Raw genomic sequence first — 25179 nt, forward strand, 5'->3', positions numbered from 1 at the left:
TCCAGTGTCTTTTCCAGTTAATCAAAGCCAAGTTATCAGGGGAGTGGAAGAGCTGACCATGAAGATTACTCTAGGGGTTTGCCAGAAGCAAAGAATAAGATAGGGAGGTCAATCTTTGGAACTGAAAATTGAAGGCAGCCAAAAAAGGGGAAATCCCCTAAACACTTACTTTGTACAATGTGCATGGATAAATAGCAATAGTCCAGAAGAGTTGGGAATTACTCTAAGCTTTAATGTACAATTATAATTTCTCTTGTGCTTTATAGTGATGTTTTAAGCTCTTACTGAAATTTTTCTTAATATAGGTTACACACTACAAGCAATATCCACCTAATACAAGCAAAGTATATTCCTACTTTGAATGTCGTGAGAAGAAGACTGAAAATTCCAAATTGAGGAAAGTGAAATATGAAGAAACTGTTTTTTATGGTTTGCAGTACATTCTGAATAAATACTTAAAAGGTAACTGTCAAATTCCAGTAAAACTTTACCTGTAAATAAATACCTGAATTTTTCCTCAAGCTTGGAGTCTCATAGATGGAGCAATTCCAGATTATCTTGGTACAGTGTAGGTAATGACGTGTGTAAGATCTGATTTACGAGTGTGAGAATTATATATCCACCCTCATAAAATAGTATTGACTTCTTAATTTAGACACGTCTTATCTATGTTTGTTTATGCCAGTGGTTTATTAAAAATGGAGAGGTGTTCAAATCCATCCCACCTTCAGTGGGCTAAGGTGAAATAAATGGAAGTAGAGCAAGACTGTGCATAGAATCACATGGAGATAGAAAGATGCAAGGAAAAATACATTTTGTATTTTAAACATAAATTCCAGTCTGTATTTGCAGGTTTATTTACTATGTAAAATAATAATGGTTTTAATTTCCCTTAAATTTTGATTGCCCCTCTGCTTAGATCATTGAATATGACAGATAACTGTCAAAATTGATATTGACAGTTTTAAGAGTAATGTCTGAAAATGCCTTGGGGCCATTTAAGATTTTGTTTGCTTTTTTGCGTTATGTGCAAATATCACCTAGTCTGACCTAAATACAAGTTGCTTTCTGCCATGCTTCAGAAGGAAAACTTTAGTCATATGGTTTAATATCATTGTCTTGATCCAGAATCCATAAATAACTCTGCGAGTTCCACCAAAGATTGGAATTCCATTAAAATCGAAACACTCAATAATCTTGGTTTGTTTCTCTAAGGATTATTTTTCGATGTATGCAGTAGATGATTGGTCCTACAGCAGTAGTGGTGCTCATTAAAATCATGTGGTTAATCTGGCAGTTCCTATTGCAAGGTGGTTACCACCAAAGTCTGGTTGTAAGGCCTCCCATGGGGATTCTCCCTGGAGCAGCATAGCTTAACCCTTGTGTTAGTCTGGTTATGTCTTGTTGCATGTGCCAGCTTGCACAGTCATCAAATTCCTCTGGGAAAAACACTGCTACTGAAACTCATGACAGGTGTTTAACCATCATAAAAAAGTAATAACTTCAAATTGTTCCTGAGTCACCCGCAAGCCACGAGTGTACTTTATTCTCTTGGTTTCTTGAGCATCCTGATCTATAATAAAGTAAAATTTGGTTTTAACACAGTAAACTGCATTTGATGTGTTCTTCATGTCTTTGTTGGAGGCAAAGTGACTTTTCCGTGTCTGTCTTTTTTGTTACTTAGCTTATATATTGATGGATTTCATAAGTTTCTAAGTTTTCATCTGTTTCTAAAACTACAGGTAAAGTGGTGACCAAAGAGAAAATCAAGGAAGCCAAAGAAGTATATAGGGAGCATTTTCAAGATGATGTCTTCAATGAAAAGGGATGGAACTATATTCTGGAGGTAAAAATTCATGAAAATAGTATGAGATGATTATGAAGGATTTGTGAATCAACTGTAGAACAGTCTCTCATTTTAATGATAGTAAAGACTGGATAAATTTAGCTTTTTATGTTTAGTGTACAGGGAGTAGCAGCTGTCAAAGAATAATCATGTAATTGTAATTCCTTGGAGAAAAGTAATTTTTATCCTTTCAGATGCCAAATATGGCTTTGTAGGTAATAAGGATTTATGGTTGCCGTCAGCTACCTAGTATAAGAGAGGGCTTGTTGCCAAGTCTCCATATGTAATACAGTGCTTAGGGGTCACTTGCATCATTTACATTACTTTCTGTACCTAATCATAAGTGTTTTTATTCTAATGCAGAAAGCATTACAACTTCTTGCATGTGTAAATACTTCCAGAAAATGGATATTTTGTTCAATTGTTTCCTAAATTTTTCAAATACTTAAGTTGAACTTTATTATGAAGTACAACGCTTGAGCACTTCTGACACAAAAATCATTCAAATTAAGTCTTTCCACAATTACCCTCTTTCCCTTTTGTTTCAAAAGGTGTCAGTCTTCAAGTAATTGCAAGCATCTCTTTCTGCAAAAGCAGCTGATTCAGGCTAATAGCATTCATTGGAGCTGTTCTAATCTCTGCAGATTAATTAAATGCTAAGTTTCATTGTAAATTCTAGTGCATGAATATTTTGGTTATTGAATTGAATATTTGAAAACACTTTTTTTTTTTTAGTTCTTTGCATGTTTTTTTTTTCCCCCTGGATGATCTGACTGCAACTATTTTATGGTGGCATCTGTCTGATAACAGCTGGATGTCATCTTTGCAACCAGGGTGGACCATAAAGTGTGCAAGAGAAAAGTGAATTTCAGCTAAGTGTTGCAAATGGCAGCAAGGTAACTAAGCCCACTGTTTTCTAAGAGGGAGCTATGGAGAGGTTTGTAGAGGACTTGAATCCATTTCAAGTAACTACAGATGTGAATTCAATCTGTATTCCCTTTTAGGCTGTGCTATATGTTGTGAACTGCTCTCATCTGCATTTAAAGTAATCTTGATCCCTCTTTGACCAAACTGAATTAATAAACTTTCAATGCTGCATGTCTGTCCACGCTGAGTTTTAGCTAATTCTGATCAACTTTTGGTTTAGTTAAAAGAAGCCTTCCTGCATACCCCTGTATAGATTGCTCATTCCTTTGTCAGGTTTTCTTGTTAAAATGTGTGTGTGTATATATATATATATATATATAAATTAATATGATTTCTACTCCTTGATCTTAGATGCTGGTGGGTCTCATACAGGAAGTGTATGTACCCTTTGGGCCTTTGTATGCCGTTATATGCACACACAGATCCTGCTTCTGTTGCTGAATTCCTGTGTAATTCATGTACCTACCACAGTTTGCTCTCTGGCTCTGTTACCTAACCTGTAGCGCTGGTGAAGTGGAGCGAGCAGTGGCTGTATGAGTGAAGTGCCAAAATGAAATGTCCATGTGTTAATTTGTACTGAGAGTAAACACATGAGTAAATACTGATAGGGTGAAGGAGTGAAAGAGAGGAACGGACTACCTGGAGAGCAGAGGGGTACTGTGAAGGCTGGAAGTTGGCAGGAATTGATCCAAGTGATTGAATTGTAAGCCCTGAATTGTACAAGTTGATTCTACCTAACAGTTTTGAAAAGGGCTATAACACAGTGCTATGAAATGACCATGTTGCCTTTTTTTTCCGTGGACAAAATCAACACCTACAGCAACTTTGAAGTGTTTTGTTCTTTCATTTAACTATATTTTTATCTTCACTGAGTCACTAATAAATTATTTTGAGCCATTTTGAAGACTTCATTGTCCTTTGTTAATCCAGAACAGACATCTCCCAGTCTGATAATTAAGCCCTGTGTGGTATATAAACACAATTTGCTTCAGCATGTTATACTTTCAAAGAAACTTTTGAACTGCAATATCGAAGACACTTCTGATGCATTTGGGGCACTAGAGGATAAGCTTAGATGTTACTTATGAATCAGTGTAATTACCCTGAATTAATGCCATTTTTATTGCCTTTAAAGAATAGTTTCTGTCAACAAACATTAATATACAAAAATAAGTATTATCAGTTCGGCTTGCAGAGCTCTTTCAGAAAGTTAAAACTACCCTTTCGAGGTTGCTGTTTGCAACTTACTCCTTTTCAAAAGGTGTATTTCACACAATGTGTAGTCCTTCAGGGATGAAAGACTGAATTTGACAAAAGAATGACACTTCAAGATTAGATGTCATGTTTAGAGGCTAATTGAGATGATAAAATATTCTTTAAAATAGATATTAAATAGATCCTGCTCTAATAAATTAAAGCATGCATCTATAATAAGCAAAAGGAGAGGTTTCTTTTGAAACCCTAGATAATGCCTGATCTTTTATTTTTTTTTTATCTTGATGTTTCTTGTTCTGTGGGTAGAAGCTACATATTTTAATAGAATATTCAAGCCTTCTGAACTCAATTTGCACAAGGAATACAACTGATAACCAGTATTTGGCTTGATAAATAGACCATTTTGAAGCTACAGGATTTTTCTCCTAATTTTCATAAACGTAGATTTTTATGTATTTATTTATTTGGGCTGATGGGTAGGCAAACAAAGTTATTTTTATGGATGAAAGAAATTAAGAAAAAGGCTTTATAAATAAACTCTTAGCCTGATTTTTATATGTATGTAGTTATGTAGAACGTGAGAGGTAAGTCGTAATCTTTCCTGTTGTCTAATAGTATTACTGTTTCTTACACAGAAATATGATGGCCATCTTCCTATAGAAATAAAGGCTGTTCCTGAGGGCTCTGTAATTCCCAGAGGAAATGTTCTTTTCACAGTAGAAAACACAGATCCAGAATGCTACTGGCTCACAAATTGGATTGAGGTCAGTTTTGGAAAGTTTGCATATTTTTTCTAAGTAAATATTAATGCACTTAAATTAAAGGCTGAATCACATTGGTTTAAGGGGAAATCTCTGGCAGCTTTCATTTTCTGCTTAAAGGGCTTCTACAGAGACTTTTTTCCCCTACCTGGCAAGACATTGTGACAAATTTAAAGGAAAAATCTTACAGTGCTTTTATCCACAAGGAAGGGAGGATGGGGGGAAATTGTGTGGCTGTAGCCTGGGAGTGATAACTCCAGAGATGGTCAATAACTGGCCTGCCTTATAAAGGTATTATAAAGGCTAATTACTTTAGTCCTAAAGCAAACTGTTGGAGGCATGTGTGATGAAAATAATTAGACCCTTTTGTGCCTGATTAAATGCCAAGTGGGGATTTTTCAAGTCCTAAGCAAACCTGCACCTAATAATGTGATGGGTTTTGTTTTAGACCATTCTTGTTCAGTCATGGTATCCAATCACGGTTGCTACGAACTCTAGAGAGCAGAAAAAGATTTTGGCCAAATACTTGCTAGAGACATCTGGCAGCTTAGATGGACTGGAGTATAAACTGCATGATTTTGGCTACAGAGGAGTTTCTTCACAAGAGGTAATATGACTTGTCTAATAATTTGAGGAGTCTAATGGTTCTTAACTATAAAGGATTGTAGCATGTATCTGTTACCAGTTGTGTCCTTGTTGAGCAGTGAAACCGCAAACGTGTAGAGTGCTGCATTTGGACTTACTGTGGAGAGGGGAGATCTGGGGTGAGGGGATGCATATGTGTCAAAACTGTAACACTAGACTGGGAGAGCTTTCTTCTATATGGAATATATACTGTGTAAATTATGAAGAGGTTATTGATTAAACAGGAACAGAGTCAGTTTTGCTGTTACAAACTAGTGCTAGGCAGTGGCTGGATTTAGGCATCTATACTTTGCATGGCAGCTGAAAGTTGTGTCTTTTTCAGACTGCAGGGATAGGCGCTTCAGCTCATTTGGTGAACTTCAAAGGAACAGACACTGTAGCAGGAATTGCATTAATTAAAAAGTACTACGGTACAAAAGATCCAGTTCCAGGTTATTCTGTTCCAGCTGCTGAACACAGGTAGGGCTGTGAATGTCTTTTTACTATAGCTTAACAAAATGTAATTCTTTCCTATCCATCTGTGTGTCCAGAAGTATTAAGCTGTTTCATAGCCATGACTGATCCAGCTGTTGAAGCAGAAGTTCAATACGGCTGCCTCTATATGTTCTAGGGGCACAACTGTGACATGGTTGCTCTTAACTATAATGTGTTCAAATGTTTTTAACTGTAATCTTATTATCAGTGTCTAAGTAAATTGGGTGATTCTTTTTAGAATGAACTTGAAGGCTTACAGGTTAAAGTAGATATTGAGGATTCACATTACGAACTTTGAATTTTGTTTTAAACATAAAATCCTAAAATGCAAAATCATGTAAGTTGCAATTCTGGATTCTCCCACATAATGTTCTCCTTCCAGAGGAGGCAGTTGGTCTGAAGATTCCTATTAGCATAACTAATTTAGCCAATGGTAAATCCTTGATCTCTCACTAGGAGTTGTGAATGAATTTTTGAGAGTAAAGAATTGAGACATTTCAGATGAAAAGCTCTGATTTTTTTATATCCAGATCCTGTAGAAGTTCATAAGTGAATACAGATCCTTGGATTTTACTTGCATGTCTGCAAACTGAAATGGGCAGAATATAAAGGAAAGGATTGTTGGAGTTTTCCTTTCAAGTAAAAATCTAGTGCTTTTAAATAGTGAATATTTTCACTTAGGATTGCAAGACAGATGATGGAAATGCTTACATGAACAACCTGTGTAGGGGTAGTAGGCATCTTAAAAGGAACATAAAACTTTCTAGACCATTGCTGTAGCGCTGTTCTAGACCTCCTGCTTGATCAGTAGAATTGATAAATTTTGTCTGAAACTCTTAGTTTAATACTACAAGCAAGTCCAAAAGTGATGGCCCAAGCAACTATAAAATTTTTTGTAATGAAAACAAGCTGTGGAGCCGAGAGAGCAAGTGTGTTTTGCACAGCGTATTGAAGTGGTGGTATGAGAGCGGACAGCTTAAACTGCCCTAGTTAAAGTTCACATTGCCAAAGGCAGACTGCAGTCACCCTTTGCAAGTTAATACATAAAAAGCCTCTCATGCAAAAGACTTGAATTTTTCCAGAGCTGATCTGCTGTTACAAAACCTCCAACGTGAGGTTGTGTTGTGAGAGTAGTGCTTACCTCTGGCATGCCACCAGGGTGGTTCCTTGGGCTGCCCCAGTCTCTTTGAAACACATTTTGCTTTATCTCTTCACTACTGTGATCTGGGGCTTCTCCACAAAGTGGTTAATGGTGGCATTTTTATGGTAAAACTTCAGTGCCCTCTAGCTCTTACTGCACATATGTGCTTTGCATGAGAGCGTTTGTAGGTGTTCACACACAAGTTACTAAAGTCAGTGGATCTGTACAGTCTGATCTGTGACAGCCCCATACAGAGCAGCTAGTGCAGGTCAGCTGGCATTCAGTAACTTACCACTTCTCATAGCAGCGTTGTTTTATGTGCTTGCCTGTACCCTTGTACCAAGGGTAATGCCCTGAGGTTCCTCTAGAAGAATGCTTGTATGAGCAAGCATAATGGTTTTATATCACTATTAAAAAAAGAAAATGAATAGTGTTTTCTTCTAAGATTTTCCTAACACAGGTTGTTAGTGCTCTGCTTCTCTCTTTGTAGTCTGACGTTGCAAGGGCAGATGTTCTGTTCTTGCATCTGTAGCTCCCCAACTGCCTGAATTTCAGATTTAGGAATAACTCACAAATGATAAATAAATTTAAAAAAAAATCACATTTACATGTGAAAGAGATTTCAGGTGTCAAGTGTTTGTATGACTTGTCAAAGATAACAGGGTGCTGTTTACTCGGTATATAGTGTATTTACTGTCTATGCAACACAGAGCTGATAAGCACGTAATTTATGCCATCTTGTAATCATATTGCCTAGTCTTATCTTGAACTGCTGCTGGTAGGAAACACAGAATGTGTGGGTTTACATAGTAATGCTGCTCTAATACAGATTTTTCAATTGACTTTACAGTACCATAACGGCTTGGGGGAAAGATCATGAAAAAGATGCTTTTGAACACATAGTGACACAGTTTTCTTCAGTGCCTGTATCTGTGGTTAGTGACAGCTATGACATTTACAATGCTTGTGAAAAAATATGGGGTGATGACTTGAGGCATATAATTGAAGACCGAAGTCCAGAGGCACCACTTATTATTAGACCAGATTCTGGGAATCCCCTTGACACTGTTTTAAAGGTAATCAATCCTTTCTTGAAGTCATTGATATACACTGTTGGGAAGGGTAATTGTTTGTTTTGTAATGGCTGGCTAATAAACATGGGGAATATAATGCTCTAACTTGATATGTGTAGTATGTAGTTGATGCTGGATAATTTAGACCTATGAGAAATGTAAACATTTGCTTCATTTCAATACACACATGGAAACAGCAGTCTGAATAGTTTAACCTTTTTCATCATCAAACCCATTCTTGCATACCATTCTTGAAGCTTGTACAATAGTTACCAGTTTTACCAGGTCTAATGATGTTGAAATGGTTCTATAAGGAGAAACTTTTCATCACTTCATGACAAATAAAATGGGAAACAACTTGAGTGTTAGTAAATGCCATGCCAATAGAACTTCTTACCACCAAGTTTAGTTGTGTATTAATGTAATTTCATGATTTATGCTACAAAGACAAGTTTAGCACTCTTTTCTCCTAAGTAAGACGTGCATTTAAGTCAGTGGCACATCCAAGTTAAAAAATTATTCTTGACTCATAGTTTTTTAGAGAGCACAATGATTGTTGCAGTTCTATAATAAAAGCCGTTGATATATCTGAATTTGAGTAGTTGCTTTATTAAGAAAGTAGGGGAATTTTTTGTTATGTTGATGCTGTATCAAATCAGATACATACAGCTTTATCACTTTTCTTTTGGGACAAGTGATATCACACATGAACTTTGAATAATCTTTATCAGAGCTGATAAGAAAAACTCCAAACTGAAGTGTTTCATTTTAATTATTAGTGGCTAACAGAATCTCAGAAAACTGAAAGCTTCATCCACCATCTTAAGGAAGGTCAAAAGAGCAGCAGAATCTTCAGTTGACAGATTTAATAGCAAAAGCTGACAGCAACCAAAGACAGAAAGAAGGAAAGCAGGTTCTGATTAGCTCTTGGGTACAAGTTCATAAAGGCTGATGGTCTGTGACTGCTTTAATCTAATGGCTTCCATCACAATGGCTGGCATGCTTTTTGTTTCAGAGCCTGTGTGGGTAGATTTAGAGCTGGATATGTGGGCATACTCATGGATTTTTCCTTTTTTAGAGAGAGCATGACTCAAATGGGAAGTTGTTTCTTTATTGGAATGGCAGGCTTATATTCTAATTTTGAACATTCTCTCTTCTCTTCTCAATAGGTCTTGGAGATCTTAGGGAAGAAGTTTCCCATTACAGAGAACTCAAAAGGCTACAAGCTGCTGCCACCGTATCTCAGAGTTATTCAAGGGGATGGTGTGGATATCAACACGTTGCAAGAGGTAGGAGATCCTGTTCATGTGTCAGGGTGACACTGTCAATCTTGATATTTAAGCTGGACTCAGTTATGACTAGTCAGATGTTGCAGCAGAGACTGCTGACCCCACCCTGCCCTTCATTCGACACTGGCAGGGTATCCTAATGCATAAAACAAATTCATTATAACTCCACAGGGAATTATTAAGATGCATTAAAAAAAAACTAAAAGACATTTCCTAATCCCTCTGTTGTAACCTTCTCCTGCCACTCTCTCTCCTTTTGTTTGCTTTCATCCTACTTGTCAAGCCTAATTCAGGTCAAAGTCTGGCAGTGTTTAGTCCTTTCATGGGTACCTAAGGCACACTGCATGATTGCTGTGCCATAGGAATAGTAGTAACTAACTTGTTTGGCTCCTTAGTTACATACCATCTGAAGTGTTCAGATGTTGAAGGTATAGATTTGAAGGAGACTTTTTTTAAAAAACAAAGGAAGCCAGATCATTGATACAGCAACTAGTGGAATATGCATTGTTGAAGACTAGACTGTAGTCTCAGTCAAAAGTGCAATTAATCCAGGCAAAAACTAGTTATTTAGTAGATGCTGAATGCTTGAAACTACTTATTCACCACTGTTGACTAGTTGGAGATACTAGTTAATATGATATGGTCACAAAGGTACAAACTTCAGTAACTACAGAGAAGAGGTGTATAAAAGGAGGACTTGACTTTATCAAGTTTGTCTGTGATCATTCATTGTCAGCTGAATTAGAGTTGAAAACCAAAAATAAGTTGGTTAAATTTAGGATTAATTTTACATTATTTTTATTGACACTTGTGTTAGCTTTCTAGATTGACACATCCTTAGTGGCTTCCTAACAATGTTGATTTTCGATGCTTCTCAGTCTTGGGTTTTAGTTAGTCTGAAACTATCTGCACATCTCAAATGGATGCATAATGTTTGTCACTCTGATCCTTAAAGAGCAGTTAATATTGAGATTGTTACTGGTATGCCAGCAGTCATGCAGTATATTTTGTTCCTCCTCCGATAGCCTTAAAGCAAACTTTATTTTACTTTGGTTTTTTGTCCCATGTGGCTATTGAGAATATACAATTGTGTTGATGTGCTTAACAGAGCACAGGAATGAGAGGTTAATTAATAGCTGGAAAGAAACTCTTATCATTAAATATCAGGGGAAGAGTCTTTTAAATAAACTTCTGAATGTTCTCAACAGCTGCTTAACAGAACTGATGCCCCTGTTAGGTAAAGTATGTTGTGGTTGAGATTTTCATGAGTTGTGACAGGAAAGAAACTGGACTATAAATCCTTTCTTGTAAGGAACTCAAAGGTTGCTTTCTGTAAGTTATATACTTACAGAAGTAACTGGACAAAATTCAAGGGTGCTCATATACTATCAATTGTAATAAAAAATTAAAACTAGTATTTAAAATCTTGACACTAGAGATAATAATGCATTGCTCTCAGGAAAATAATTCCAGCAGCTAATGGGAGAGGATGAGAGACAGAAAGAACAAATCTTTGTTCTGATGATCTGCCTGTGTACACGTTTTCCTATCAAACTGTAACTGATTATGAGGAAAAGTCTACCTGCAATACATAATAGAAGAAGTTGAAGATCCAGTTCCACAAGTTGTAAAGAGCAGATATAACTCACTCCTGCCTAGTGGCCACCTTGTCATCTCTTCCTGACTCTCATCTTGCTGTGCACCTCATGTCAGCTTTGGTCATCGAACCACTCACTGGTCATTAAACTAATGTAGCCCACACACATAGCAGCAAACCAACTAGGCCAGAAGTGATCAATTCTGTGGTTCAGTGAATTAAATTGGCCCTCAAAATGGGCCAACATTCACTAGCACAATACAGGAGAGAAAATAAACTGTTGTGAGCTCATAGAAGCAGGCAGGAAGGAAAGAGACACTTCTCACTGAACAGCAGCAAGTTATGTTGGAGCAAAAAGACACATGATCTTGCAGCCTAATGTTAGTCATGCTTAAATTTAATACATCTCTTTATCCTCTCATGTCAACAAACCCAAGGTTACAATGCTGACTTCTGAAAGACTGGGTAATAGCTTGCAATTGAAAAAAATAATGAACCACCCAAACCCAACTTTGAAGTATAATTCGTCCCTTTCACAAAGGAGTTTACATGAATGAATTATATGAATGTATTGTTTTCCTGTCTTTCTCCTCTCCTCCCACCTCTTATGGCCTATGCAAGTGATTATTCTCATTACTTCCTATCAGTCTTCGTTTCTAGGCATGTCTTACTGTTATGGGTCAGATGAGGTGTAATGGGTACATTAGGAAAAACTAGAATGAGTAATGACAGATGAATCTCATTTGACTATATCCAAACTAGCTCTTTGCTAGTTTGATATTTAGAAACAACAATATAGAAAACAACTCTGTATCAGTATAAACTGGATTTTAAAATTCTTTGTTTTAATAGGGGATGCTGGTAGAACAGGTAAGGAACCTTTTCTGACTTTCTTGTAGCATTTTCACTTTTAAAAATCATTCCAATCTGCTAACTCCACAATGTACTACACTTTCAAAGGATTTTCTTTGAACGTTCAATTTCCAGATGTCTTTAAATTTTTATACAAAGAAACTCCTCTAATCTGGAGTCACAGTAGATACATTAATCATGTTCATAATGGTCAGAGGAAGCTGGTCAGAACCTTGACACGTGAACTGTTCTGCCTGTATATGTTTGAAAGTGTGAGATAAGAATTTTTTCTGAATTGTTTTCCTTTGGTGAAGGCTTCAGTTATTTCAGATCTCCCTCTTTTCTTCCCTATTACTGCTGCTGTTTGCCATCTCTTCCCCATACCTAAGGAAGCTGTTATCTGGGCCTCTGCTGTGAGTCACTGGTAAAGTCAGAACTGTCTTTCAACTTAGTCTCGATTTCCCTTCCCCACCCCTCACCAGCCAAAGGTCAGTCTGAGTAAGAAAACGCCTTGGGAGAGGAAAGGTGGAAGCTAATTCCTCAGCCAGGGTAAGTGAGGATGAACCACACGAGCACAAGATGAACAACAAACCATCTGCAAATGAGAGCAGGAACAGTAGCTGAAAGGGGTTTCACATTTCTTCTCACCCAGGCAAGAAGGTTAAGCAGCCATGGCTGAACTATGCTATACTTGTACTAGCATCTGTTAACCTACAAGTATCAGTGAACATGAAGTCTAAGCCTTGGTAGGATGTTGTCTACACCAGCTGTTTGTGCTACATTATGGAGGCATCTTGAAGTGAGTTCAGTGTCAGACCTGATTTATAAAACTGGATAAGGAAAAGAGCAGAATACATTGCTCAGGCTTGGCCAACAGTTCACATAGCTTCAGGTTAGGTCAGCAGCTGGACAAGAGTTGATCAGCATCCAGGTGGGGTTTACTTATAATTGCCTTCTGAAAATATGGTGTAGATAAGCAGAGCCCATATCCTGGCCCAGTCAAGTCTGTTTTTTTTACAGTAGTATTGGCCTTATGCTTAAGTAGAGGGTATACAAAATCCCTTTTCTTACCATTCCTTTGTCATCTTCTGCTTAAGGCAGAATTTAATTCATTTCGATCCTGTATTCTCCCTGAGTACCCCTTTCAACTACTGGGAGAACCTAATCACCTGAAAATACTGATTCCTTTTGTGCATGGTCACCATTTGAAAGGGCATGACTACTGCTAAAATTCACGGATTTCTGATGTGGTGAAGTGGGTATTTGTTCAGAATACAAAGCTTCCAAAGTGAAAGTCATGGCGGTAGTACCCAAGAATCATTTCCCTTGGCTTCTTAGATGAAGCTGAGTAAGCTGGTACCATTAGAATGATAGAAACACACTGATGAAATCTCTACTGGGGAAATCCCTGCTAAAAATGTAGTGGAGATGTGTTTAGAGCAGTCCACCTCTCCCATTGGCTGGCCTCTCTTAGGTGTTCAGACTGAGAGTATCTGTGAAGAGTGCATGTGATTAAATGAGTAAGCAGGCTACTCTACTGTTCTCAATAGTATATCCTTCTGTTTACATAGTCACCTATTTGCCACTGTCTGAAGTTGGAATTGACTTTTTCTTTTTTTCCCTTATGAATGAAACTTTAGTTTTGCCTAGCTGTCCCTTTAAAAAAGAGTTTTGACATCAGTGGCTCATGAAATAGTTCTGCTCAGTGCTACTCTGACATTTCTATTTGATGCAGGAGGCTGAGACCGCACAGAATGAAGCTTACCAGATTTCTGATGTTGATTTCTGAAACTGTGCTGTTCCCCATAGATTATGTCATTCCATTCTGTTTCTCACCTTCCTTTTTTCTGGAGGGATGGGTTTTTTTGCTGTTTCACCCACTCTGAAGTTTTCTCACACACTTTTTTTTAGTAAAGTGGTTGTGAGACAGGAGTTCAAACTGTCTTGTGTTGGGGCTGTGAGCATCATTTCACGCTGTAGTAAGGGTAACAGGGAAACAAATCTTGGCCGTTTATGAGCATGACTGACCTAGCACCCACTGCTCCAGGTTAGAGGATATCACATTTGTCTGGATAGAATGAAGGTAGGAGGAAACAATATAGTAAGTTTCAACTGACTGCTGATAGCAGTGAAGTTCACATTGATCTATACCTGCCTGAGAAGATGGCAAAGCAAACTTTTTGAGCAGCTTTACGTGTTTCTATTTCCCATCTTCATAATTGCTAATCTAATTCTAGTCAATGTGATTTTTGGGAGGACAGCTCTGTTGAAATTGTTATTCAAGTAGGTAATAACTTTCTGGAGTTGCTGAACAAAGATGACTGCTTTGTTTCAAGATACATGCTATGCTTTGAAGTCTTCCCATAATTCTGAGTAATTGGAAGGCTCTGAAATACTCCCTTAAAGTCTTTCTTTTTCTTTAGAGTTCTGATTGTCTGGGCACTGCATTACTGTACTACCCCTATTTGGGGAAGGATGTATGCTGGCATGATAAATAGTTTTAGGACAAAAGCTTTCTACAATTATGCCATGCTGAAATCACAATTAAAAATGCAAACCCAGTGCCAAGTATTGACAGAATTGTTACGAACATCTCCTGGAAACTGAATGTTAGTTGGTTTAATTGTCTGTAAAAGCATCTTGTTTAAGTAGTGTAATATTTTCATGGAAAAATGCCATCACCTGAAAGTTTGCTCCATCATAATTTTCTTTCTCCTTAGATTGTGGAGGGAATGAAGAAGAATAAATGGAGTATTGAGAATATTGCCTTTGGATCTGGTGGAGCTTTGTTGCAGAAACTAACCAGGGACCTCTTAAACTGTTCCTTTAAGTGTAGTTATGTGGTGACCAATGGTCTTGGGGTAAGTCTTAGTAGAACTTCTACCATTGTGTTTTCAATAGAGGCCTCCCCACTCAAAAACCCTTGACATTTCCTGTTACACTTCCACCACCTGCACTGGTACACGAGCTCCACAAGGCCCTTTCCTGTGAAATAAAGTACTCTTTGCACTTTAGGTAAATGTCTTCAAGGATCCAGTTGCCGACCCGAACAAAAGGTCAAAGAAAGGACGACTATCATTGCATAGGACACCTGCTGGAGATTATGTGACACTTGAAGAAGGCAAGGGAGACCTTGAAGAATATGGACAGGTATGGATTTCTGAAGTGTATTACGTCATTCCTCATGCAAAAGTAGGCTGAGAAAAAGCAAGTTTTAGTTAAAAACTTAATTTCAGAGTAAATTTTTCATTATCTTTGTTCAGCTGCCTTCTTACTACCTCAGATGTCCCTGGTGCCAGATTCAGTAACAGCAGAAAGTTAGGATGCCAGCTGAATGTTCAGACTTTACAATTAGAAATCTGTCTTTTGTTTATCTCCAGAAAGTAGAGAACATTGTTGCTTTTTCCCTAAACTAACGTTGCAGATTATATGCTAACAGGTAGTTTTGTATGGGCTTATGTTGCACAGTTTGAGTAGTGATGCAAGTTGGAGGTGGGAGAGGGACAGCCATAACTAAAATTTGTTTCTGCTTAACCACTGGGGTTTTTAAATAGTTCCTTCAGGTGTTAATGCTCATGGAATAGTTACCCAGTGTTCAAAGATGTAAATTTAAAAAGGGAATTCAGTTTCCCTGTTAAGTTTTTACAACTGCAAAATGAAGTGCTATTTCAGTAAAACAGGCACAAACTTATGTCAATGTCAGGCTTTCAGTTTGATAACTTTTATGTTTTCAGTGTGCAAGCAAAGAAATGTTCAACTTCAGAGCATGTTGAGTCTCCCTGAATTGAGAGGACTGAAAATAAGTTATCAGCTTGCACTTCAGCCTTTAGAACCTGGAAGTTTTAGTTTTCTGGTATGCAGAAGCACATTTCTGTGCTGCTAAGCAGAGAGGTACTAATAGGTGTGCTACTTTATGCAACAGTAAGCATAAAACTGAGATCTGAGAAATTTGAAGACAGAAAATGATACATTGTAGATAATGTGTTCTGGAAAACGCAACTAGGAACAAGTATTTTTCAAAATCATATATGCATATTTGTATATATATGTTTGTGATTAATATTCATTCACATATTTATATTTATATGTATAGAGGGAGGCACCTAATGGTGGGAAATGAATCTCAATGATTTTGAGATCCCAATGATCCCAATGAATTTGGCTCTCAAATTAGGCAATATATATATAGCTTCCTTAATTTTTGACAGGGGAAATAATTCATTAAAAGAAATTGTCCTGGGACATTAGAAGGGTCTATTTGTTGTACAGGTTCTGGGGCTCTCTGGGAAGTTACAGGGAAATCTATTCCTGTGTTCTCATTGCCCTAATGCCACATGTCCTTGCAATATGTCATCAGGCACAGTGACTGCTCAGTGTTGCTGCTGTGCTAACACACAACAGCACAGCTTCTGTACAAAGCTGTGCTTGTTGCTGTTTCAGTGTGCTGTTTGTGAGCACTTCTTGATGCACTGTTCTACAAAATGTTTGTGCAGAGGGGACTCTGAAGAAGGATTTTGATTTTTATTTTTTCATAGTTGCTCTAGAGGAAACCACAGAGGTTTAAATGAAATCTTTCATTGAATTGTATTTAACTGTTTGAGTGTCACCTTTCTTAATAGCTGTAAGCTAGTAAGGTGTATTTAGCATGTATATTTGGCTTTGGCCAGATGTGGACAGCTCACTTTAGGGCCTACTCAACACAAAGCTTCTCTTTGTGCACAGTGGCCTAAAGCTTTTGTTCTGCCTAACCGTTAGTGAAAGGTGTCAGAGGAAGCTTTAAAAATTTAGTGTAAAGCTTTAAGGGTTTGGGTGCTCACTTTTGAGTTTGTATAACCTGTGTTGTTGTTGCCAAATCACTCTTGCTGAAGCAGTGGTGTTTCTTGCAGGATCTCCTTCACACAGTATTTAAGAATGGAAAAGTAACGAAGTCATATTCATTTGATGAAGTAAGACAAAATGCCAGGCTGAAGAACAGTGAACTAGAAATGGCGTCTCACTAAGTTTCATTCCATGTCTGTGTATGTGTGTGTGTAACAAGTACGTACTGCATAGCTACTGGGTTTATTGTACAGATTTGTGTGTTTGTGTTTTATGACATCGTAGCCAAATTATTTGTTGGTTTATGGACATACTGCCCTATCTTTTGCCAGTCTTTAGGAAAGATGAAATCAGGAAATGGTACTTACATTGTAAACCATATTTAATGCTAAAGTGTGCTTTTTAGGGTCCTTTGCCAGTGGTGATGCAATCTGGTATTGATCTTTTCACAAATGAGACAGAGCTGAGAAACTTTTTTATATATAACAGAATATCACAAAATGGATTTACATAAAATTATCATGATTGCTTTATGTTTATATTTAACTTGTATTTTTGTACAAACAAGATTGTGTAAAATATATTTAAAGTTTCAATAATTAAGTCTTTCCAACTTTTCATGATTTTTATGAGCACAGACTTTCAAGAAAATATTTGGTGGGGAGGGAAATCCATTGCCTTTTGTCCATTAATCAGCAAATAAAACATGGCCTTAAAGTTTGTTGTGACATTGTACCATTTGACAAGTAAATCAGGACTCATATCTCCTTAAGATCCCATAGAATTGCTGACCTCACCATTTCTTGTAGTTGTCTGTATTAGTAAATCTGCATTAAAGCAAATTGCTGTTCTTAATAGAAGGCTTAGGTACTACAGACCTTGCTAGCACAGTAAGGTATGTAAATGAAATGCCAAATCTGAAAGGATTCTCTACTGCAACTTAACTTGCCAAGTCTATCCCACTTGGCATATGCACCTCAATATTTTAAGAGTAAAGTTTTTAAGAGATCTCCTCTTCCACTATAGAATATATGTGTAAAATACTGAAATATGGAAGCGGTGTATTTTAAAGTAATTACACTTCTGGGTTTATTTTTCATATGCTGTAAGTGACATGACTTTAAAGCAAAATACTGGACTGGGTAGTGCACTTTTTTACTTTTTTGTATTTTTTTCATTGATTTGCCTTTTGTCAGACTGGATGTGAAATTGTAAAAATGTTTAACTATTTTTGTTAACAACTTTAATAAAACTTTATGCTAGCCAAACTCCTACACGAATGGCAGACCTGCTTCCCCTTCTTGCCCTGTCTCATTGAGCTGAGGAGGGGCTTTTATTTTGCAGAGGGTAGCTGTAAAATAATGTGTTTGAGAGATACTTTGGAACTGTCTGCACTTGATTGTATTTGCTCTCTGCATCTGCTTGATTTGAGTATCTGCTGGAGAATGAAACTGATGAGGATTTTATTTGAGAAGCTATGTAGTAACCTCTGAGATGTTCGATAGCACTGTAGGATGGCTCTCACTAGAAAAGTACCTCCCATAAAAAGAAAACCCAACAGCAAACGGTTTCTGCGTTATGCTGGTGATCAACTATTGGCCAATGGCTTAATCTAGTGATGTAATTAATGCTTCTAATTAGTAAACGATGTTACAGAAAAATTGTAGGGGTTCTTTAAAATAATTTAAGCTACAGAATTTTATAAAATGTACTTTTAAAGGAAGATTGAAAAGCCATACTTCATTGTTCTTATTCTCTTGCCAAAAAGGGCCACATCAAAGCACCCATAATGTTTCCAGGGTTTGTGGTTAAGACGTTTATGCCCAGTCTCAATAGTTCTTGTTAATAAAAACTTGTTTTCCACTTGTAGTGTATGTAATTATACATTGAAGTGATGTATTGTTTCAAAAATAGTGCTTTAGTAAGTCTCTAAATGCTGACCTTTCACACTGAGGAACTGCCTTCCCTTTGCTATTAATGATACTATTTGTATTTGGCCAGGAAAGATTTTAAATCTGAACCTAGGATCAGTAGCAGGTAAATAGTACAGAGCCTATTTCACTCCTCCCCATGTGTACTAGGGAATTTTATGATGTATGGTTTAAAAAACAATAAAATAAATGCTGCTTTCATTCTGTACCAATAAAGATTTTGATAACTATTGGCTACCCATAACTGATATTTTTGTACTTAAGAACTGAGGATATACTGTGGAAGCACTGTTTTCTCGTGTACCATAAAATACATTAGTAACTGTTAAGTATCGTCTAAAACTTTTACCTTATTAGTTGGAGACTTGAAGCAAATTGTCTCCTTGTGCATGTCAATTTCAGGAAGTTGTCACATTACTTATTTTATTAAGTGTTAATAACTTTAAAAAGGGAAAAAAGAAAACCACCTGGTGCTATTCAGACCTGAATTCATGTGTATCTGTGTTTGGCGGTTTGACATTCTGGGCATCAAGGAAGTGACAGAAATGACTGCAGTGCTTGAACCATACAATATCCTAATTCTTCCAAGTGAAAGCAAACAGCATGTTTGTTTGCTTGAAATTACTAGATTTGTAGTCATGGATATATTTTAATTAAGCCCATTTCATAATACAATACAATATTTGTATTTAAAAATAGGAATTGGGAGTTTTGTGTTTATTACTTTTATTTGTAACCATATTTAGCATAAGAAATGGATTTTATAGGATTTTTTTTCCTTCAGCTGCATGGTTATGAAAAGATACTTTTTTTTTTTGGTACTTTGAAAGGTCTGAGGAGAGAACAGGAGAGTGCTTAATTGTTTGTTTTGCCAAAATCAAAACAAAGCTTAAAACGGGTTTTATTCTTGTAGGTTTTTACATTCCTTCTTAACCTGTTCAGTGAAGAATAAATATTCCTCACTTAAATCCTCTGTTAAAGTAATTTTAATGTACTTGGCATCAAACACCAGTATGTAATACACATGGTAATAAAGTTTAGTTCTGGCAGTGAAAATAATAGCCATCTGACTGTGTCTTAAAGTTGTGATGTTGGGCATCGGATTTCATTTCTGTGCTCTTTGTTGCCAAACACAGAGCAGAGCTGTGCTGTCATTACAGCCCTCTGCAGGGGAGCTGCTCAGCTGGCTGGCATGCAGTTTGTGGTTAAGGGATTGAGTTCCAGTCAGCCCAGTTCTAGAGAAGGGAAACTAGCATCTTTTTTACCCACCGACCCCCCCTTTTGGGGGGGAGGGGGTGCATCTTGCCTGTTTGTGTGCAAAAATGAAGCACTTGTAATTTAATTTGATATAAGAAACTATACTTATATTTGATATAATCCTTTCTCAAATAAAGATTCAGTATTCAAATTTTACTTCTACAAATCTTTGTTTAAAAGCAAATTAACCAAAGATGTTGTAACCTTCTGTTCATTTCAATATCTTTCAGAAAATAATATCAGCTTTTCAGCTGAGAGAATGTCTCACGTTAGGACATGATTTTTGTTATTAGTTACACTTCTACATAACTTGCAGAGGGTACATTGCAAACACAGATGCTTTTGGTATGAGTGTATAAGGCACCTAGTGTAAAGAATATTATCATCACTTGTTGCTGATCCCTTTTGGTCGTATTGTAATATAAAAAGGGATCTCTGACAAAGGTCTTTTTTTAGCACTTGAATTTAAAGTCTCAGTTATGTTCTCTTTACAGAGAACATGCACTGCCTAAGTGACAGTCAGGCCTCTTCCTTCTCCTTTCTGTGCTGGTAAAGACCTCCAGCTACACCAACTTCTTCCCTTCTAGTCAGCCTTTGTGTAAGTTCAAGGTGTTTACCAAGGGTGAGTGTGTGGTGGTGAGCTCCCAGATCATCACACAAAGGAGTCTGCAAGGACATTCCAGGCCTTGGACTGCAGAGGAGAAGGTGGGGGACTCCTAAATGTGTCTCTTCCTATGTCCTCTGATCCTACAGTAATCAATAATGCAGTACCTGTGCTGAGCTGCTCAAGGCAGGAGCTGTGAGGATGGATGCATCTGACTGATGGTTTTGATTGTAGCACAGCTGGCCTTGTTAATGATTTTAAATCACCCTTCAGAGTTACGTAAAACTTCAGGTTTAGTTCAGGGTGTGAAGGTATGAAAAGCACTGAGCAATAGAGCATTTCCAAAAAGTATTTTCCTGTGGCACAGTATATTATTGAAGAGTACCCTGATTGCTGCTGCAGCATAATCCAGAGCAATTCAAAGGAAAAGGGAGCAAAGTCAGCAGGATTCTGCTCAAGTAACATACTTTGTTCCATACCATTTTCTTACTAGTCTTCATCTGCCTACTCCTAACTGCTCTCTGAATAGAACTTCTAGAATTTTCAGTTTATGGTGAGGTTTCCTGGAACCAATTGCAGTCTCTCTCCTATTCCCAGCTAAAGTAGAGAGGTCTTTTAAGGGCAGCTAGGGAGCCATCATGCCTCTAGCAATGATTGTAATTCCCTCTTATACAACTCTTCTGAGTAGAAGGGCAAGTTTATGGTTTGTTTATCTTAGAGCCAAAAAATCAGAAAATTTGAGTTGTATAACTCCTTTTTCCCAGAAATTTCAATTGTGTTCAACTTAGTTCAAGCTGTTTCTAGATCTCTACTTACACAAGCATATTCTGTTAAAACATATAACTACATTTACTTATGCTTCAGTGATTAATAGTGGTCTATGACATCTGAGGATCTGATTGTTAGCAGTTGTTCCAAAGTACACATTGTATGTAGCCAGGTGATCATAAATGATTGAAAATGGCTTCAGAATTATCTATACTTACAGTACTTAAGTGGGTAGATAAATAATGCATGAAAGGATCTGGGGGCTGGAGGTTTTTACTTCTTTGTCACTAGTTTAGGTTATTACTGTGGCTATTTAAAGCTCTTTTATACAAAAGGAGATGAGGAAACTTTTCTAATGGCTGAGTATTTGTATCACCAAGTAACAAAAGTAATACACATGTCGGGCCAACTGAAGGGGCTCTAAACCTTTATATCTTCTAAGGTAAAACGAAGAACATCAGTCTTAAACTTTCCCAGAAAAGGGAGAAGAAGAAAGCTGTATTGGGATGCTGATTTCTCAGCTTTCTGACTGTGAAGAGCAAGGCTGGCATGCTCTTCCCTGTCAAGGAGGTTTTTCTTAACCCGAAAGATGCTGCCCCATTTTAAGCCTAAGGAGTTGCAGCTTGTTTCTGGATGTGTCAGAAGGATGACATATCCCAGCAATTTAAGAGGACAATCTCTGGGTCAAATGGCGTTGAGTAGGGATATGCCTGTAGGTCACAAAAAGGTCAGAGCATGATGACTAATCTGCCTCTGGTGAGGGTGCCTCCCATGATTTCTGTCTCAGCTGAGCAGGTTCAAGTCGATGCTATAATCTGCTGTGAAAGCATTGAGGTTGTTCAACCAAAACAGAGTGTTGGTGTCACCGTGATAACAAAGCAGTGGTCTGGTAATGTGCCTCAGTTTAACCTTAATCTGTTTTCAAGGCTTGTAGCTACTTGTTAAGCCGAATGCCAGTGACAAAATTCGTTAAAGCTAGTGTTCTTCCCCCACACTGTGGTTTTTGCAGCCTCACTTCCAGCACTGTTGCTTGAAGACCATTAGTTGTTTTTATTGCAACTATAAATCTCTAGAAGATAAAAAGGAAGATTTCACCTCTGTACAAGGTTTTGCAATCTTTACACCCTCAGACAAAAGCAAATAGATTCACACACTAAAACCAGAGGAGAAAGCTGCCCCTTTGCTGCCTTTCGTGTCCTGAGTTGTGACTGTGAAAATGTAAAGACGTGAGAACCTGGTAGAATTAAGAATTCATTCTCTTACAAATTGCTTTCTTTCGAAAAGCCGTATGCTGAAGTGTACACTTATGGTCTTTATAGTAATAAAACAGCTGAATAGTCAAATGCTTCAGTGTGGTTTCTGCAGGTGCTTCTTAACTCACTAGTCTCAGCCACATTCCAAAAGGTTTATACCACAGTCCCATCAAGACAGAGAGGTGGCACCTTCTCAGGTGCTGTTCTGAACCCCAGAGATAAAAAAAGCATTTTTGGTGAGTTTTGGAGCCTAATTCAGCTCTGGCTCTGCTTATAGCTGTGGAAGCTGTTCTATGGCTGTTTTCTTGTAGGAAAGTATGTATGTGTTTAATCCCTGGTCTGCCTTTCACAGCCCATACAGAGCTAGGCAAGACCTGGAAAAAGTTTAATTAGTTTCTTCCCTGTTACCGTGTGGTCCTGCCCAAAGGCATTCTGAGAGAAGAACCCATATGGTTGTTGAGTCTGTGGTGTGCTGTAACCCAGCATGAGACAAGGGAGTGACTGCAGGTTGTGATAGGACTGTAAATAATAATTCTTTCCCAAGTCAATTGATTAGATGTAAATGCTGTCACTGATGTGGTGGTTGTAGCATTGCAACAAAGGCTATTGCAGGGTATCAAGGTGTGTGTTGGCTGCCTCTGGTTCTTCTCCAGCTGACTTTATTGACTACTCTTTAAACATGGAATTTGGGAAGTACCACTCTCACCAAGCAGCCATGTATAATTTTCCTACAATGGGATGAAGCTCAGTGTAATCTGTTCTTGCCTAACATTTGAACTGCCTGGGTTTCTGTGTGTTTGGGTTTAGTGCTATTGTGGTTTGTACTGACATTTTTACAAAACTATTTTTTATAACCCTAGGATTTTGTATTTTAAGGGGTAGTAGATGAATTATAACACATCACATGAGGTTAGGATTATTTTTATCTGTACACATCAGTTTATGCTGAATTTCATCTCCTATTTTAACTTGCAGTCACTGTTTCGTAAGGTCTTTTTGCAATTCTTCATAATCACCTCTAATCGTTATTACCCTGAGTAACTCAGCACCTCCAGCAAACTGTCACCTACTTACCCATCCTTCTCTAGATTGTTTAAGAACATGTTGAGCAGTGTTAGTTGCAGCACAGATCACTAAGTAGTTTCACACTCTCTGGAAAGCTGAATATTTTTCCTGCTGTTTTCTATCCTTTGATCAATGTTGTATCCATGTAAGGACTCCCTCTCATGTGTCAAAACTTCTTAGCTTCCTTCAAGACTTGATTAGAAACCTTGTTGAATGCCTTTTTGAAATCAATTTAGGTGATATTAAAAGGGTCTCCCTTATCCTTTGACTCCTTGAAAGGACTTCAAAGAAAGTGATTTTCTCTTGCACAGTTCATGCAGAGTCTTCCTCAGGAGTTTAAATTTACTCCTTCCAGTGTAGTTTCAGAGCTAAGCTTGTTCACCTCCAGCATCCGGCCCCTTGGTCTTTCTGTGCCTTTGCCCACAAGACCAAACGTATTTTGAAAATTTGGAGGATCTGACTCCAGACAGTTCAGGGGATTTGTGAAACCAGTCCTTGTTCTCTTGCTGCCTTTGACGTGTTGCATTATAGTTCTTGGTGGTGAATGGCACAGTGCTAACAAGATTCTGCAGTGTTATTCATGTGTGGACAGTCACCTGCTTCAGTGGAGTACTTGGGATAAGAAAAATGTTTAGCCACTGGGGCAAAGCGGTTCTTGAGTTTTGAATTAAAGACATACTGTTACCAAGTGACAGACCAACTTGTGGGAGGCTTCTCAGGGACATGCATGAACAGGAAAGCTGGGCATTATAAAAGGGACAGTCTCATCAGCCACTTCACGAGATGTTTGGTGTGGACTAGAGGCAGGGAGAACTTAGTTTGCCAGTACTTGGACTCCAAAACAGTTCTTGTATTCAACAAGGGATTCTGGACTAAACCAGACTCCAGAATATTTCTGTGTAAAGGGACACTTGTTTTAGAACCTCATGCAAGGTTCTGTGGACATGTCCCATGTCCCAAAAAAACAAGTATATAAACCTGGTATATTGAATCTGCTGAGATGTCTCTGGCATATCTGCTGGGCTTGAAGTGAGCTGGCAATTGGTATTTTACATGTACTGACTGTACAGGGATCACATGTATATAAGTATATGCACATGTATATATGTACATTTTACACCCACAAAGATGCAAATTATCTGTACATAAATAGACCAATGTGTATATATTCTATCTAGAAAAAGAGATATCCATAAAGACTAAAGACGTTCTAGTAATGGTGATCTTTCATGGGCTCTCATCTTTCACAATCTCTGCATACCGGGATCTTTGCCCTACTTCTTCCCAATGATAGCTTCATTTATACATAAAAGGGTTGTGTAAGCAGCCTTTTCAGCTACCACCTGACTGGCAGCTTATGCTGAAATGATCATCTGTGATTACTCCTAAATCTGTCTCTGAATTACTGCTTGCCAAGACAGTCTGCCTGTCTGTCTCTGGTGTTGTGTAAGTTGGTATTTAGCTACCTGCCAGTGAGTGTCATGGGACCATCACCAGGCAAATAGGTTTGCGTAACAGCAACCTGCCTTTGTCCCTCTTGATACGTATTCCACAGGCTTCAGCAGCAGAAGTTTTATGTCACTGTGTTCACCAATGAACACACTGACCCCAGCCCTTTGGCATCACTGCTAAATGTGGTTGTGCTTATTGATGACTCTCAATG

General features: G+C 37.8%; 1 protein-coding gene across 1 annotated transcript in view; it reads left to right on the plus strand.

Moving 5' to 3' along the window:
- Positions 1 to 19537, plus strand: part of NAMPT (nicotinamide phosphoribosyltransferase) — a 31073-nt gene extending 11536 nt beyond the window's left edge. The window contains exons 2-11 of the mRNA XM_034062864.1: positions 306 to 462; positions 1743 to 1846; positions 4624 to 4752; positions 5198 to 5356; positions 5717 to 5853; positions 7860 to 8085; positions 9252 to 9371; positions 14541 to 14681; positions 14836 to 14970; positions 16707 to 19537. Of these exons, the coding sequence (XP_033918755.1) occupies positions 306 to 462; positions 1743 to 1846; positions 4624 to 4752; positions 5198 to 5356; positions 5717 to 5853; positions 7860 to 8085; positions 9252 to 9371; positions 14541 to 14681; positions 14836 to 14970; positions 16707 to 16820 (1422 nt within the window). The 3' untranslated portion in view covers positions 16821 to 19537. The remainder of the gene's footprint in view (positions 1 to 305; positions 463 to 1742; positions 1847 to 4623; positions 4753 to 5197; positions 5357 to 5716; positions 5854 to 7859; positions 8086 to 9251; positions 9372 to 14540; positions 14682 to 14835; positions 14971 to 16706) is intronic.
- The last annotated feature ends 5642 nt before the right edge of the window (positions 19538 to 25179 follow it).

This window comes from Melopsittacus undulatus, chromosome 5 (assembly GCF_012275295.1).
Source record: "Melopsittacus undulatus isolate bMelUnd1 chromosome 5, bMelUnd1.mat.Z, whole genome shotgun sequence".
In the NCBI taxonomy this organism is placed as follows: domain Eukaryota; kingdom Metazoa; phylum Chordata; class Aves; order Psittaciformes; family Psittaculidae; genus Melopsittacus; species Melopsittacus undulatus.